General features: G+C 41.6%; 1 protein-coding gene across 1 annotated transcript in view; it reads left to right on the forward strand.

Annotated features, from left to right (window-relative positions):
* FREM2 (FRAS1 related extracellular matrix 2) overlaps positions 1–16,685 on the forward strand; it is a 317,024-nt gene that overhangs the window by 250,086 nt on the left and 50,253 nt on the right. Inside the window, exons 7-12 of the mRNA XM_068267101.1 lie at positions 97–246; positions 4,888–5,097; positions 7,594–7,791; positions 9,414–9,578; positions 9,663–9,845; positions 15,352–15,482. Coding sequence (XP_068123202.1) covers positions 97–246; positions 4,888–5,097; positions 7,594–7,791; positions 9,414–9,578; positions 9,663–9,845; positions 15,352–15,482 — 1,037 coding nt within the window. The remainder of the gene's footprint in view (positions 1–96; positions 247–4,887; positions 5,098–7,593; positions 7,792–9,413; positions 9,579–9,662; positions 9,846–15,351; positions 15,483–16,685) is intronic.

The raw sequence follows: 16,685 nt of genomic DNA on the forward strand, positions 1-16,685 counted from the left end.
CAAACAATCATTTAATTTTGGTGTAATAGCCTCACAGCTCTTATAAAATTGGAAGCACGATTGTGTATTTAATATATCATCGCGTTGTTCCCTCAGAACCGGCCTTTTACTTTGGTGATGTGGAGCTGTATGTGGATGAGAGTGCGGGATACATTGAAGTTCGTGTGTGGAGAACCGGTACAGACCTGTCAAAGACTGCCACTGTCACAGTGCGCTCCCAGAAGACGGAGCCAGTGTCAGCAGTTGGTGAGTAGTATTTGGTTTCTGTATGTCTTTCTAGAATTTAGACTCTAGTGGTGCCCATAAACCTGTTGATTAGCCACAAGATCGACCATTAAATAGATCCCTCTCTGATCGAATCTATTGCCTTCCCACACACTTCACATCGATTTCTGCAGTGTTGCTGTCCCCAAAGTGTATATGTGTCCTCCCAAACCCCCCGCCCCTGGTGCCTGTCCACCGCCCTGAATCCTGGCGTCTAGCGGCGTCACAGCTAGCGCTGGTACCACGTGACACTGGCTCATGTAGTGACGTCGCTGCACATACCAGTGTCACATGGTACAGTCACTAGCAGTGACGCGGGACACTGTAGGAAGTCAGGAGTTACTCCAGCGGACAGGTGAGCCTTCAACACTGCCTGGAGGGACACACATGCACTTGAGGTGGGACCCATCGGTCATCAGGAGATTGAACTCTGCACACCTGGTCAATCCTTTGCAACCAAGATTTTCTACTATGCTTGATCGATCTCGTTGACTGATTTCATCTGGATAAGCTGCACAATTTCAATGTCTGGTGAGCGATTGCTTTGCTTAGGTTATATAGCTGTAATGGAAGCTGTTTCCATACATGATTTTCAGTCACATGACAGGAGTCATTACCTCCCTCAGACCATTCCGGGAAAGTAATAGTGATGAATGTTGTCCACTTTTCTTCATAGAGTTGAATGAGAAGAAGATAAATCACTCAGAGATTTTATCTGGGGGATTTTTCCCCCAAACTGCAGATTGAGATTAATCTCTCACAAATGTGCAGCAAAAACACCAAAGAACAATTCTCTACAATATCCAAGATTGAAAATTGCCTGCATAGCCCTAGGCTTAAAGGACAACTGAAGGACAACTGTGAGAAGAATGTGGAGGCTGCCATATTTATTTCATTTTAAAGCTAATGTAACCTGGGTTCTTAAAAAAAAAAAAGGCAGATACTCACCTAAGGAGAGGGAAGGCTCGGTCCTAATGAACCATCCCTCTCCCGGTGGCCCCGGTGCTGCGCTGGCTTCTCTGTTCTCGTCCCACGCCGAGGAGACTTTGGAAGTCTTCAGGAGCCGAGTCCCGCGTCATAGAGCGCGCGCGTGCGCAGTGTAGAGCGGCCCATCTTCGGGAGCACTCGGGCTCCCGAAGCATTTCCGAAGCCTGCCTTTGGCCGGGAGACAGCGGTATTTGAACGAAACGGTCGAATACCGCTACGGGGGAGCCAGGACAGCAGCGGGCACTGGGAGAGGAGAGAGAGTGCTCTATGGGACCCAGAGCCTCCCTCTCCTTAGGTGAGTATCTGACTTTTTTTTTTTTTAAAAACCCGGTTCCCATTAGCTTTAAACAATGCCAGTTGCCTGGCAGCCCTGCTGATCTATTTGGCTGCAGTAGTGTCTGAATAACACCAGAAACAAGCATGCAGCTAATCTTGTGAGATCTGACACCTGATCTGCTGCAAGTTTGTTCTGGGGCTATGGCTAAAAGTATTAGAGGCAGCCAGGCAACTCGTATTACTTTAAATGACACAGAAGAAAAAAAAAACATGATATAGTGAATTGGGTGTGTAGTATGGATAATTAATATAACATTAGTAGCAAAGAAAAGAGTCTCATATTTTTATTTTCAGTTATATAGCTTTTTTATAACATTGATTCATTCTCTAATATTTGTAATTACAAACCACACACTGTATTTTAAACTATGAAGCAGAGCAGAGCTAATGACCCATTGAACTTCCCTTTAAAACCGTATCTGAAGCTGCATCTTGCTGTTTCTTTGATGTATAAGTGCTTCGGGCAATAGGACTGACTCCAACCCAAGTTGGGTCAGAGAGCTCAGAGCAGCTCTTTTGCATAGATAACAAGTGACGTTTCTTAATTCTTCCTGTACTGGAAACAATATGAGACTCTGTTCTTTGCTACTTATGTTCTATTTCTTAGCTGTGCTACACATACAATTAATTACTCATACGTTTATTTTCACTTCAGATTTGGATCAGTTCATTTCGGTGCGCGGCTCTGAGAGGCGAGCGCCGAAGCACGTCGCTGTCATAGCAGGAATGCTATGATGCGCACCCCGCGTAGCGGTAATTCGGGGCCTGTGAGTTTAGCGGCTGCGGGGAAAGCCGTCATTCGGCTTTCCCCTCGCCTAAATGAGCAGCGCCATCATAATATGTACCCCTTCAGATTCTCTTTAAAAGGAAATTAATATAGCAGCATTCATATCCCTCTCACTTTAGTTGTCCTTTAAAGAGAACCCTGAGGCGGGGTTCTCACAACGAAATCCCAATACAGAGGCTGGGTCTGCCTATAGAGCCCAGCCTCTGTTGCTATTCAGATCCCCCCCTAAATCCCCCCTGCGCTCAGCGAGACCCCATAAATCACAGCCGCGCTGCGGGGGCTGTGTTTACCTTCGTAATGTCAATCTCCGCTCTCCCCCGCCTCCTGCATCGCTCCGGTCCCCGCCCACGTTCCTTCCCTCCAATCAGCGGGGAGGGAAGGGACGCGGGCGGAGACCGGAGCGATGCAGGAGGCGGGGGAGAGCATGAGACTGACGTTACAAAGGTATACACAGCCCGCTCTGACAAGCTGCGTGTCAACAGCACTGCTGTGTTTTATGGGGGGATTGTAGAGCGCAGGGGGGGCTTAGGGGCGATCTAGATAGCAACAGAGGCTGGGCTCTATAGACAGACCCAGCCTCTGTATGTGGATTTTATTCTCAGAACCCCGCCTCGGGTTCTCTTTAAGGTGGTCACACATGTTTTGTTGTACTTTTTTGACTATTTTGATTATGATTAGACTCAAGGGCCCATATGCAATTAGCTTTTTCTCCCGAGTTTTCTCCTAGGTGATATGTCAATAAAATGCCCTTTAAACCACCAGCAAGCAAGAAAATGCTCTGAATAATTATGATAGTACTTTTTCACCTACATGTTGGTACTTTTTCAGTTGCAAATTGCTGAAAAGTTATCTTTAAAATTAGATGAAAAATGATCTCCTGGGAGAAAACTCAGGAGAAAAGGTGAATTGCATATAAGCCATGGAATCGATGTACCACACATGTACCGTATATGGGATTTTGACACAACAACAAAAACAATTGAGTGAAGTTTTTAAATTGGATTGAAAGTAAAATTATTGTGGATTATTATGCTGCCTTAACAATTACAAAAACACATGGCCAAAACAACAAACAAGTGGGTAAAGAAGTGGCAAATAGAAATCCTGCAGTCACCCTCCCTACTCTTCACAACTGCCTCTATTAGAACATCTTTTTAATTATAATATAGGCCTGTTCTCTTATTGACTTAATTATTATTACATAAACCTTCCTTAAAGGACATCCGAGGTGAAAATAAACTGATGAAAAAAACAATTGTATCTATCCTCCTCCTCCTAAAAATGACTTTTTTTTTTAGATAACTCACAGTTTTATTTTATATTTAAATCTAGTTTTAAAGTTTTTACTGTTTCATTGTCTCTGCTCAATGACACCTTCATTGACGTATGCCAGAGCTATTGACCCTTTTTATCTCTTTTCTGCTCTCAGAAGCCATTTACTGACAGGAAAATGTTTTATGGCTGTAAATACTTATAGTTATGCTATAGTCTGACCCAGACCAACCCGGCCCCGACATGGACAGAAACTGTCACTTACCTACATGATGTTTAACTCTTTCAGGCAGAGGGGAAAAAAAGGAACACAGCACAGTTATTTCTGTGTTTGGCACTGTACATAGACGTCTATCTCATCATGTCACGTCACCTCGGGTATCCTTCAATGAAAGCTCCTTCTGTGACCTGTTCCTGACTAGTCAGTAAACTACTCCAAATTTACCGATCTTAAATATGTTACATTTCTTCCACGGATTAAATCTTTACATTCTAATATTTTTGTTTTCTCTTAACACAAATCTAGTTGCTTCCTTCTTGAATGTAACTTAACAAATTGCTTGGTTGAAAGAATTTCATACAACCGAATACACACCTGTCAATCTTTGAAGAAATTGATCTGATCTTTCCACCCTTCCCGATTGACTATTATTGAGAACCCCCCCACCCCCACCCCCACAAAGCCATTACAGTGGCTTGCACTAGCTTATTCACAACAGGCAGGTGAAGTGAAAGGATAATATTTTAATAGGTGGCGGCATCTTTAATTCTGTCAGGTGGTCTCTACGGAATGTTTGTTTACTGAGAGTTCAAAGGCTTGGTGAAAATATACCTGAATGCTCAATATACTGAATATACTAGAATGCTCTGGGAAGAGGATTCTGCATATCTAATCAGCCTATGCTAAGCATTACTTAGAGGGTGGAGCTACATACTAACATACAGCAATATATAGATGTAGGAAGTGTTTATGATGCTGAAACAAGGATATTAAACTTAAAAGTGGGTATCCTTTATAATGTACTGTATGTCATTACAATTCCTCTTTAAATAATTCAAGTTGCCCTCACTTTTTGCCAGAATAATGGAATAATGTATAGACCCAAACATACACGTTGCTAAAAGTGGCCTTTGAATGTTTATTTTTATCACATGCTTTGTTCCTTAGGCCCAGAAAAGTGACAGGTTTTCTTTCATGGATTTATTTTTTTATCTAATATAACGATTTATTTATCTATCAGCTGGCATTGATTATGTGGGCATCAGCCGGAACCTGGACTTTGCGCCAGGAGTGAACATGCAGACCTTCCGTGTGGTCATTCTGGATGACTTGGGCCAGCCGGTACTGGAGGGAATTGAGAAGTTTGAACTCGTGCTGCGCATGCCAATGAACGCCGTTCTCGGGGAGCCTAGCAAGACCACAGTGTTCATCAACGACACAGTCTCTGATTGTAAGTCACACTTTCTTGTTAAATTTGTGTTTATTAAAGATTTCAAAAAGTATAAACATACAGAACATAGCAACATTGGTATTGGCCAGATAGGTAGACATGGACAGACTGGTAATGGTAAGCATATAATGGTAAGCATATACAGTATTATAAATCATGCATATGATCTCAGACCAAACAAGGATAACAAAAATGGTACCGATTGGCAAAATAAGGGTCATGTATATGTTAAACCAGTCAATTGAGGAGACAATAAGTGGCTAGTATGGTGCCGAATACCAGAATGTTGAGGGAACGGTGGGTGGGGGGGGGGGGGGGTGGTACAGAAGGAAATAGGGAAGGGATGGAAGGGGGAAAGGAAAGGAGAGAAGGGGGGAGGGGAATAGAGAGGGGAAAAGTAGGTAGCAGAAGGTCGGGCATATGTCGCTATCTTGTCACTTTTACAAATTAGATGAACTGATAATACACAAATGAAATATTTCACATGGATTAAATATACAAACGTAAGAAAAGAAGTCACACTTTCATATTATCATGACTTGGAATTATTTATCTGAAGAGATGTATCACACCCTTCTGCTAACAATGTGAAGTCTTGCACAGCATATCCCAAATATAGAAGGTCTAAATTCTGAGAAGGCAGAGACCACGGGTACCGGAGTGTTTAGGATTGCACTAAACAGAAACAGGGTAATCCACAATAGATAGATGCAAATGTATGGGCACCAATCCAAGGAAGATCTTCAAACACCACTTGTCTTGTGGCCTTTGACAAAGTGGAGGGACCTGCAAAACGGCCATCAGGCCAACTGCATGTACTCCTGTCTTGTCTGTCAATGTTGCTAAGGATGAATAAAGTGTTGTTTAAAGGTGCCTGCCTTGGATTGATGCCCAGACTTTTGCATCTATCTATTGTAGTCTTGTAGTGTATGTTAATCCCATAAGACATACTGAAGCTAAAAATCACATTACACAGAAGATGATGAATGTGCTTGATTTGCCACAATAATTAGCGATAGTCAGACTCGGATATAAGCTGGTATATGATGTAAATTGAAGAAAAAAAGTCTGACTGGTTGTTGTGGCCGCCAGATTAAATTTCAAAGGCCTCACAGATTTCATTCAGGAAATGTATCCCCTGAAGTATCTCTCCTTATTTATTTTTTCACCTCAACTATAAAAAGAGATAAATCATGGGTTAAGACAGATAAGGAGAGATTATTCATGAGTTTAAACAGATGAGGAGATCAATTGAAATTAAATTAGGAGCTTTAAAGAGACACTGAATCATAAAAAAATATATAATATAATGAATTGGTTGTGTAGTACAGCTAAGAAATAAAACATTAGGAGTAGAGACATAAGTCTAATATTGTTTCCAGTACAGGAAGAGTTAATCTCCAGTTGTTATCTATGCGAAAGAGCCACTGAGCTCCACGACTTTCAAAGTTATAGAGAGCTCTGTCTTCTGAAGCTTGTTATTTCAAATGTCAGTTATTGTAATTTCTTTTTCTCTGCAGAGGACAGTTCAAAAGTTCACTGGCCTGCTCTGTAAAATCATTTAGAGTGCTGAGTAGTGTGTAAACTGCAAATATTTGAGAATGATGCAATGTTATAAAAAAAAACTATATAACTGAAAATAAAAATATGAGAATATTTTCTTTGCTACTAATGTTCTAGTAATTAACCGTACTACACAACCAATTCATTTTATCATAATTTTTTTTTTTGCTTCAGTGTCTCATTAGAAGAAGATAAATCAGGAGATATACAGATATGTAATCACTATACAGAAGTAAAATTGCATGACATTTTTACTAGTACGTCCATCAGGTCTTTAGCAGCGGACGTGTTATATGTCCGCTGGTGAACTGGGTGCAGAGTGACGGCCGAATGCTGCCATTCAAATCCCCTGCGGTGTAAATACTATTCCCCAACCGAGTTGAAGTAATTTGGGGTCTGGCAATCACCAGATCCCAGAATTACCATTTTGCGGGGCGCCCAGCATAGCACTAGTGCCATGACTGCGCCAGCTTCAACGCTGATCACCGGGCACTGAAATGACCTGATTCGAGGGGGGGGGGACACAGTGCGCAATTAGGCAATTAGCGCAAGCCACGTTTTCCAATGTGTACTTTGCCATGGAACCACACAAAACCAAAATTTGCTTTCTTAAAACAGAAAGTATTTGCAATAATTCATGTTGGAGTGAGCTCCGAGATTTCTCCCAGTGCATCACTGCTGAAATATGCTATGGAACCACGCACTATGTAAGTTATGTAGCGCTGAGTACCATGGCAACATACGGGTTACCTGGGTAATGCAGGTCATACTAATGCAGCACACACTATCTACCTGATGTAAGTACCGATTTAACACTGTTAAGTTATGTGATATCGCCAACAGTAACTGCAGAAATGTTTTTGTTGCCATGACACAATTCATTCTTGAATTGATAAACTTTGTTTTGATTTTTGTTGTTGTTGTTGTTTTAAGTACCCAAAGTGCAGTTCAGAGATGCAGTTTACACTGGCAAAGAGAAGGATGGGAAGATCTCGGCTATAGTGTATAGAAGTGGAGATGTCAGCTATAAATCTACAGTGCGCTGTTACACACGACAAGGCTCTGCTCAGGTGATGATGGACTTTGAAGAAAGACCGAACACAGACAGCTCAATTATCACCTTCCTTCCAGGTAATGTGTGTGTACTGGTGTCTGGGCGACTTTATAGACTGTTTAACATGAAAGTATGTCTCCAAACGAGGCTAGATGGTAAGGCTAAAAAAAAATTATAGTTACTAGGATCAGCTAGAATTTATGCATGTTTATAGTTGCTTTTGAGCCAGTTCACATGGGCGCTTTCAGGACGTTTACCGCCGGCCACGGGGGCTCGTCGTTAAAGCGCTGTCCATTCAAGTGAATGGTCAGCACAGATACCATCATTTGCGCAAACGCCACATTTTTGTATCTATTTTTCCCATTGTTTGAGGCCACCCTGGAAAGAACATGCTGCTTCCTGGGCTGCTTTACTGCTGTCTCTTCGTGTCTCCCTGTGGGGGTGAAAAATGACGATCGCCATTACAGAAGAAGACAGACACAGCTTATTTAAAGGAAACCAGAGATGAACGCTTTGGCAAAAAATGAACATATCCCCCGATAGATTTTACAAAATAAATACTATACCTGGTATTTTCACAGCTCTGGTGTGCCGTTTTTTGTTTTTTTTTAACTAAAACTCCATGCAAAACACAGTTCATCAGAAAAGCATATTATTTAGTGGGCTTTGTGCAAAATGAAATCACCATTTCTAAAAACCTCTTATGACTAACAAATATAGATAAAAAAAACTTTTTTTAATATACCCTTACATTATCAGCTCCTCCCATCTCATCACAGTTCTCTGTAATGCTGCAAATATACAGAACAGGAAAGCATAGCCAGAGAAGACAGACTCAGCTATAATGATTCCTGAGCAAAGCCAGACTGAATGCTCAGGGATTTTATCAGGGCTGATAACAAGCAGGCTGAGCAATGAAGGATGAAAAAGAGAGCAGGGTAGGTTTTTTCTCTAATGTTCCCTCTGATATATATGGTGAAATACATGAGGGTGCTTCATCTCTGGTTCACTTTAACTAGAAATCGCAAAACGCTAATCGCTGAAAAAAACGCTTTCTGTACAGTGAAAAATCGCTGGAAAATCTCTAGGAAAAAAATGCTGGAAAATTCCAGAAAATCGCTCAGCATTGCGTTGAGCGATTTCTAGTGTGAATGGGCCCTTAAAGTGTACCTGAAATGATAACTTAAGGAGGAACTGTAGTGAAAATACCAAGGAATAAAATTGATTATTTTTCATGATATTAATTTATTTAATTTAATTTAATTTATACATTAGGCAGTGTTTTCAACTGTAAAATCTTTTTTCTCCTCCTTTATTAACCTTCTGAAATTTATCACTGGAGGAGAAATCTTTAGTTCTGCCAGGTTTTAACTTCTCACTTTGCTATGTATTGATTTATTTTTTTTCCCCCTTTTCGCTAAAGTTCCTCTTTAACTGTTCAGGAAATCTGAAATGTACTTTGCTGGATTGGAATATAACCACCTGTCACATAGACATCCTCCAGCAAAGCGAATAGCTAGATTTTACCTCACAGTTATTTATTCAGTAGGACAACAAACACTGGCGCATATTTTCTGAAAATCACCTCATAACTGGCCAGTCGTAGCATCTTTATGCAATCACTGTGAAAGATACTTATAATGAAATACCACAAGTCACTTCCTTGACGCTGCATTCTTCTTGCACCTCATCCTTTTAGGACAAACAGAACAACCCTGCACTTTGGTGCTGATGGACGACTCCATTCATGAGGAGGAAGAGGAGCTGAGGCTGGTGCTCGGCACGCCAAAAAGCGATTCCCCCTTCGGAGCATCCATCGGAGAACTCAACGAGACTTTAATAAAGATTAAAGATGACGCAGATAGTAAGAATCTGAAAAGCACTTGAGTGTGAGTCTTTGAAAATGCAGATAATTGCAATGTTAACTCCTACATGTTCTATTTTTCAGAGGCAATCATAAAGTTTGCAGACACCAAGTTTAGTGTGAGCGAACCAAAGGAACCCGGACAAATCGTAGTCGTAAAAATTCCAGTTGTGCGTCTGGGAGACACATCAAAGGTCTCTATTGTGCGGGTTCACACAAAGGATGGCTCCGCTACCTCAGGAGAAGATTATAACCCCGTGTCAGAAGGTACGCTCTGCTCTCTTTATTGACTGACCATCAATACCTGACCCACATGGCAACCTGAAGGTATTTGTCTGTGACGTGCTTGCTGGTCTCATGATGCAGCCAGTGAGGTACGGTGACAATACACAGAACATAAGGAAGACAGGAAAACAATTCTCTTCTGTTCAGTGACATCATTTAACATTTAAATTTCAATATGCTCTTAATTACACAGGACAGGAAGCATGGATTTTCAGGATTCGCAGGCATTTCTCTTATAAGCAATATGGAGGGCGCTTGTGGAGGTGCTCCTATGAGCGTGCTGTTTCACCTGCTGCAAACTAGTTAAATATGGGGACCCACTCACCTCATATAAATTGATAGATCAATAGTAAACAAAGAGACTAGTTGCGCTGGGCCTAAAGATGTTATCTAGCAGTTTAGCGAATAATAGATACTGTTCAACTTAATGAAAACATTTATCAGCTTGACGTCAATGTTCAGGAGTGAGATTGGTCTATAGTTGGACCAGAGAAGGCTATTTGTCTTAGGTTTTGGGATCATACTTATAGAGGCAGTGATTGATTCTGAGTGGGGTTTGGCGCCTTTTAAGATGCTGTTGAAAGCGCAAACTAGTTTTGGTGCTAGAATGGTATTTTATTCAAAATATATTTATAAAACACAAACTGTCAGTTGTTGTATAAATAAAGCAATTTTTTCATCACGATATTGCATATATTTCATATTTAATGTATATACATATCATCCACTCACTCAGACATACACAGACCTTCCAATGTGCATGAAAAAATTCAAGATAAAAATTGGGATAAAAAATGGGATAAAAACTAAAATAGAGAGGTTTTGAAATAAAAAATCTGTATGGTATAGTCTCTATTGATAGCTCTGAATATGTGTCACTTGTAATGTCTTTTTAATCCTTAATAGGAGTAAAGTAAGTTGATGTGCTCCAATAGAGATACCCCATGGGGAACTAGTTATCACATCACAAGGGTGTATCCTCTTCACTATAAGTTCCAAGTAGAGCCAGATGAGTTATTAGTGTTTGCCTTGGCGTCTATGGTTCCTGCAATAAAGCATCCACACTAGTTCTACTCACGTTCCTGACGGGTAGGTTTAGGGTCAGGTTGGAGTCCAGTATTTGAATCAGAGCTCCGGCCGGCTGCTCCGTGACTCAACTCAGCGTGTGCGCTGAGTTGATCCTATTAAGGATTAAAAAGACATTACAAGTGACACATATTCAGAGCTATCAATAGAGACTATACCATACAGATTTTTTATTTCAAAACCTCTCTATTTTAGTTTTTATCCCATTTTTTATCCCAATTTTTATCTTGATTTTTTTCATGCACATTGGAAGGTCTGTGCATATCTCTCTTTTATTTATTTTACTTTATTTTATTTGTAATCTGAACTGAAGGCACACAGCTAAATACAGAGTTGAAATATAATTTGTACGGAAAGCCTTATCTGGCAAATGATATAGAGAGGTTTCGGTGTTTCAGTTAGTGGGTTCCCACTCCTGGAACATCAAGTGATAAGCAGAGAGAGGCCAGGAGCCCAATGGGGCAGTACCGTTAGTTTAGGGGTAACTGTAAGTATATGATTTTATACTCACAAGGATGGGTTGCAGATCCCTGCAACCACCGTATAGGCTTGGGGGGAATAAACTCTCCCCACTCGGCCTTCTAAGTCCTGGATGGTCGCTTTCCTAAATATAGTTTTAGGTAAAACTATTATCTCCAAAGGAGTTCTGGCTGGAAATTTGTGGTGATGGAAGCACCCAGAGTATTAAATAATAGTTGTCTAAGATGTTAGAGGCACCCATACTCTATGCACACTGTTACAAGGCTCTGTGTATTGTCCTGAGGAAGCGGGCTTGTACCCCTGAAACGTGTTCTCTATCTGTGTTTTGCATAAAAAAAATTCCAGTTAAACTGGTGTCCTATCTTCTGGAGAGGTAAGAGAATACATCTCTTTTTTATGCCAATAGAAAACTATTATTTAATAATCAGGGTGCCTCCATCCTCACAAATATATCTGGCAAAAGCTCTGTAATCTTGTTAAGGGAACTTGAGAGTGTGGAGGTTCCCATCTTCATGTTCTAATGAATAATGCCAGTTGCCTGACTTCTCTGCTTCTAATACAATAAGCACTGGCCGTCCAGAATGAGCATGTAGAGCATGTGTCACATGAAGGAAGGTGGCAGTTACACAGCTGTGAGGCTAAGGGCCTGTTTCCACTACACGTGGATTCTGGGTGCAGAACTGTCTCTAATAAATGCCTATGGGCCTGTTTCTACTAAACGCAAATTTTCTGATCCAGATTTCCCATAGGCGTTAATTGGAGTCAGTTTTCTGCATCCAGAATCCGCATGTAGTGGAAATAGGCCCTGAGGCAGAACTTCAACAGAATCTACACTTCTTGACATGGGGGAGGAGCCTCATAAAACAAATTGATTTTATTAGGAAAGTTTGCATGTTTACTCTCAGGTGCTAACTGCCTTGCTTAGTTGGTGTTTTGTGGCTTGCTAACACATTCAATTCTCTATACATGTTTTATTTTCTCATAGTGGCCCATATGCAATTAACTTTTCTATTTTTCTTTTTAACTTTTTCTCCTAGGAGATAATGTTTTATTTTCTATTTAAAATACCTTTTCAGTAATTCGCAAATGCAAAAGTAGGTGAAAAAGTACTATCAAAATTAGTTATTAGTATTAGTATTTTGTTTCTTGCTGGTGGTTTAAAGGGCATCTTATTGACAATTTGAAAATATCACTTAGGAGAGAACTAAGTAGAAAAAGTGCATAAAACTGCATATGGGCCGGTGTCTTTGTATTAGTAGTAGCCATTATCATAATATTGATGTTTCTGACTCCGTAAGTTTAAAGACCACATGTTCATTAACATTTAATAAGTAAACCTGACAAACTACGAACATGCTGTCAAGCAACCGTAAAAAATGAATGATAAAATAACCAGGAATATAATAAAGGTTTCCAGATAAGAATGGGATTCTTTAATCAACAAAGCTTTTGAAATAGAAAATTAAATTTGACAAAAACGGTGAAGAAGGACAAAGCCAGATGAAGTGTTTCTCCTACGACTGATGTTTAAAGACCCACCTTGAGTCAGAAATTAAATATCCCCATTGTGTAGGAGCGTGTCCAAACATAGCCTGGTGACCTTGTAAAATCACATCTGAAAGGAAGGGACTTCTTTGTCAGAAATCCCAATATTTACATATAATCACATTGATACCGGTTTAGGATCCCTCCTTTGTTTGAACAGCTCCCACTAAAGAGCTGGAAGGAATTTTACAAAGTATATCGGCTAAACCACATTAAGAAATTGGTTTGCACTTTTATAGTCTTAAACATAATTGTTTTAAAACAAATTACTTTTGAAAAGCAAACTGTGACATTATATTTATTTATGAATGATTGTATTTTACTATCCTTTAAAATACTTTTGCAAAGATTTTGGCTTGTGCTTGGTAAAAAAAAAATATATATTTTTGGTGGATGGTAAAAGGGAACCGGTACTTGTCATAGTTCCGGTTATATCTCATCACAGTCTGGGGTATATCTTGTCACAGTCCGGGGTATCTTTTGTCACAGTCCTGGGTATCGTTTGTCACAGTTCAGTGTATGTATTGTCACAGTCTGGGGTATGTCCTGTCACAGTCTAGGGTATATCTTATCAGTTGGAGGTATGCCTTTTCACAGCCCAGGGTATTTCTCGTTATAGTCGGAGGTATGTCTTGTCACAGTCTGGGGTATGTCTTGTCTAAATGTGGTGTATGTCTTGTCACAGTCTGGGGTATGTCTTGTCACAGACTGGGGTATGTCTTGTCTAAATGTGGTGTATGTCTTGTCACAGTCTGGGGTATGTCTTGTCACAGTCCAGGGAATGTCTTGTCACAGTTTGGTGTATGTCTTGTCACAGTCTGGGGTATGTCTTGTCACAGTCTGGGGTATGTCTTGTCTAAATGTGGTGTATGTCTTGTCACAGTCTGGGGTATGTCTTGTCACAGTCTGGGGTATGTCTTGTCACAGGCTGGGGTATGTCTTGTCACAGTCTGGGGTATGTCTTGTCACAGTATGGTGTATGTCTTGTCACAGTCTGGGGTATGTCTTGTCACAGTCTGGGGTATGTCTTGTCACAGTCTGGGATATGTCTTGTCACAGTCCGGGGTATCTCTTGTCACAGTCTGGGATATGTCTTGTCACAGTCTGGGGTATGTCTTGTCACAGTCTGGGTTATGTCTTGTCACAGTCTGGGGTATGTTTTGTCACAGTCTGGGATATGTCTTGTCACAGTCTGGGGTATGTCTTGTCACAGTCTGGGGTATGTCTTGTCACAGTCTGGGATATGTCTTGTCACAGTCCGGGGTATCTCTTGTCACAGTCTGGGATATGTCTTGTCACAATCTGGAGTATGTCTTGTCACAGTCTGGGGTATGTCTTGTCACAGTCTGGGTTATGTCTTGTCACAGTCTGGGGTATATTTTGTCACAGTCTGGGGTATGTCTTGTCACAGTCCAGGGAATGTCTTGTCACAGTCTTGTGTATGTCTTGTCACAGTCTGGGGTATGTCTTGTCACAGTCTGGGGTATGTCTTGTCACAGTCTGGGATATGTCTTGTCACAGTCCAGGGTATGTCTTGTCACAGTCTGGGATATGTCTTGTCACAGTCTGGGATATGTCTTGTCACAGTCTGGGATATGTCTTGTCACAGTCCGGGGTATCTCTTGTCACAGTCTTGTGTATGTCTTGTCACAGTCTGGGGTATGTCTTGTCACAGTCTGGGATATGCTTTGCCACAGTCTGGGATATGTCTTGTCACAGTCCAGGGTAGGTCTTGTCACAGTCTGGGATATGTCTTGTCACAGTCTGGGATATGTCTTGTCACAGTCCGGGGTATCTCTTGTCACAGTCTGGGGTATGTTTTGTCACAGTCTGGGGTATGTCTTGTCACAGTCCAGGGAATGTATTGTCACAGTCTTGTGTATGTCTTGTCACAGTCTGGAGTATGTCTTGTCACAGTCTGGGATATGCTTTGCCACAGTCTGGGATATGTCTTGTCACAGTCCAAGTTATGTCTTGTCACAGTCTGGGGTATGTCTTGTCACAGTCTGGATATGTCTTGTCACAGTCTGGGGTATGTCTAGTCACAGTCCGGGGTATGTCTTGTCACAGTCTGGGGTATGGCTTGTCACAGTCTGGGATATGTCTTGCCACATTCTGAGATATGTCTTGTCACATTTCAGGGCATTGACCTCCATTAGCTGACCACCACATTTATAAATAGTCCCCAGAATGTAAACATCAGGAAATGGACACAACATTGAATATTATACATTAGAGCCTGATTGCGCTGCCGTCATTACAAAAGTTACAAGAAGAGCTTAGCTTAGTGCGTGAAGATGCTCCACATTATTTAAAACAAATTGTTGTCTAGAATTGTTTTAGTCACCATTTGTAATTGTGTGTTTGTTGTTTTCAGATATTGAGTTTAAGGAGGGCGAGACGGAGCACATAGTGGAGGTTGAGGTGCTGTATGACGGGGTCAGAGAGATGAGGGAAGCCTTCACTGTACACCTGAAGCCCGATGAAAACATGGTGGCTGAAATTCAGGTCATTTAATGCATATTTTATGCTACATTCTAATGTCTTATTGTTGTTTATTTATAAAGACTGGCAGAATCCTGTACATCTACATGCCTGGGGTCACCCCCATTCCCCAGTAACATTCGCTGGCATGTAGAAAGCTTTCTGATAGGTATTGCAGAGGATTGGTGAGGATTGCAGACATTTTAGTGGCCCTGTAGTCAGGGGGGTAACTAGAACCTGGCAGGTTGGGGCCCTTGCAAAGCCCTTCGCACCCCTCCCCCTCTGATCAAAAATTTGGCCTGGCCACCCTGCACTACCTTATAACCATCCCTACTTCCCAGGACATTGCAGCAGCGGCATGCATTACCTGTCAGCTAAGCTAGCGACACGTTCTCTTGACGCCTTTCTTCAGCCAGGCCGTACAGTGTAACGCCTTGTGGCTCCCTGATGCACGTCACATGACATGCAGAGGCGGGAGCCACAAGGAGTTAAACTGTACAGAGAGAGGAGTGGAGAGGTCGTTTAGCTTGACAGGTAATGTGTGAAGTTTCGGTTTCCGCTGCCACACTCTGCAACTGATGACAGAAATGATTACAATTAAGTACAGTGACCCATTTGCCTCCCAATGTGCAGCAGAATAAAAGTCAGAGGCATCTCTTACCTGCGCGGTTCTATTGGAAAATCCAGCTTCTATGGCTTCTTCTCTTGCGACACCGACATCACTTATGGTTTGTAACAGACTTCATCCCCATTTAAAAAAGTAGGTGGGAAGGTGATAGCAACAGCGTAGGTCCCTGCCCACATCCATGCATGTAATATGACATCAGGGGAGGTGAGAGCAACAGTGTAGGTCCCTGCCCACAACCATGCATGTTACATGACATCAGGGGAGGTGAGAGCAACAGCGTAGGTCCCTACCCACACCCATGCATGAAATATGACATCAGGGGAGGTGAGAGCAACAGCGTAGGTCCCTGCCCACAACCATGCATGTTACATGACATCAGGGGAGGTGAGAGCCCCAGTGTAGGTCCCTACCCACATCCATGCATGAAATATGACATCAGGGGAGGTGAGAGCAACAGCGTAGGTCCCTGCCCACACCCATGCATCTAACAGGACATCAGTTAAAGCTTAAAAGCGGAAGAGAGTAATTGTCACTACAATGGCCATTTAAGTTGTTATGATATTGTGACAAGATTATATACTGTGTAAAAGCACATCGCT

Source organism: Hyperolius riggenbachi, chromosome 2 (genome assembly GCF_040937935.1).
Source record: "Hyperolius riggenbachi isolate aHypRig1 chromosome 2, aHypRig1.pri, whole genome shotgun sequence".
Taxonomy (NCBI): domain Eukaryota; kingdom Metazoa; phylum Chordata; class Amphibia; order Anura; family Hyperoliidae; genus Hyperolius; species Hyperolius riggenbachi.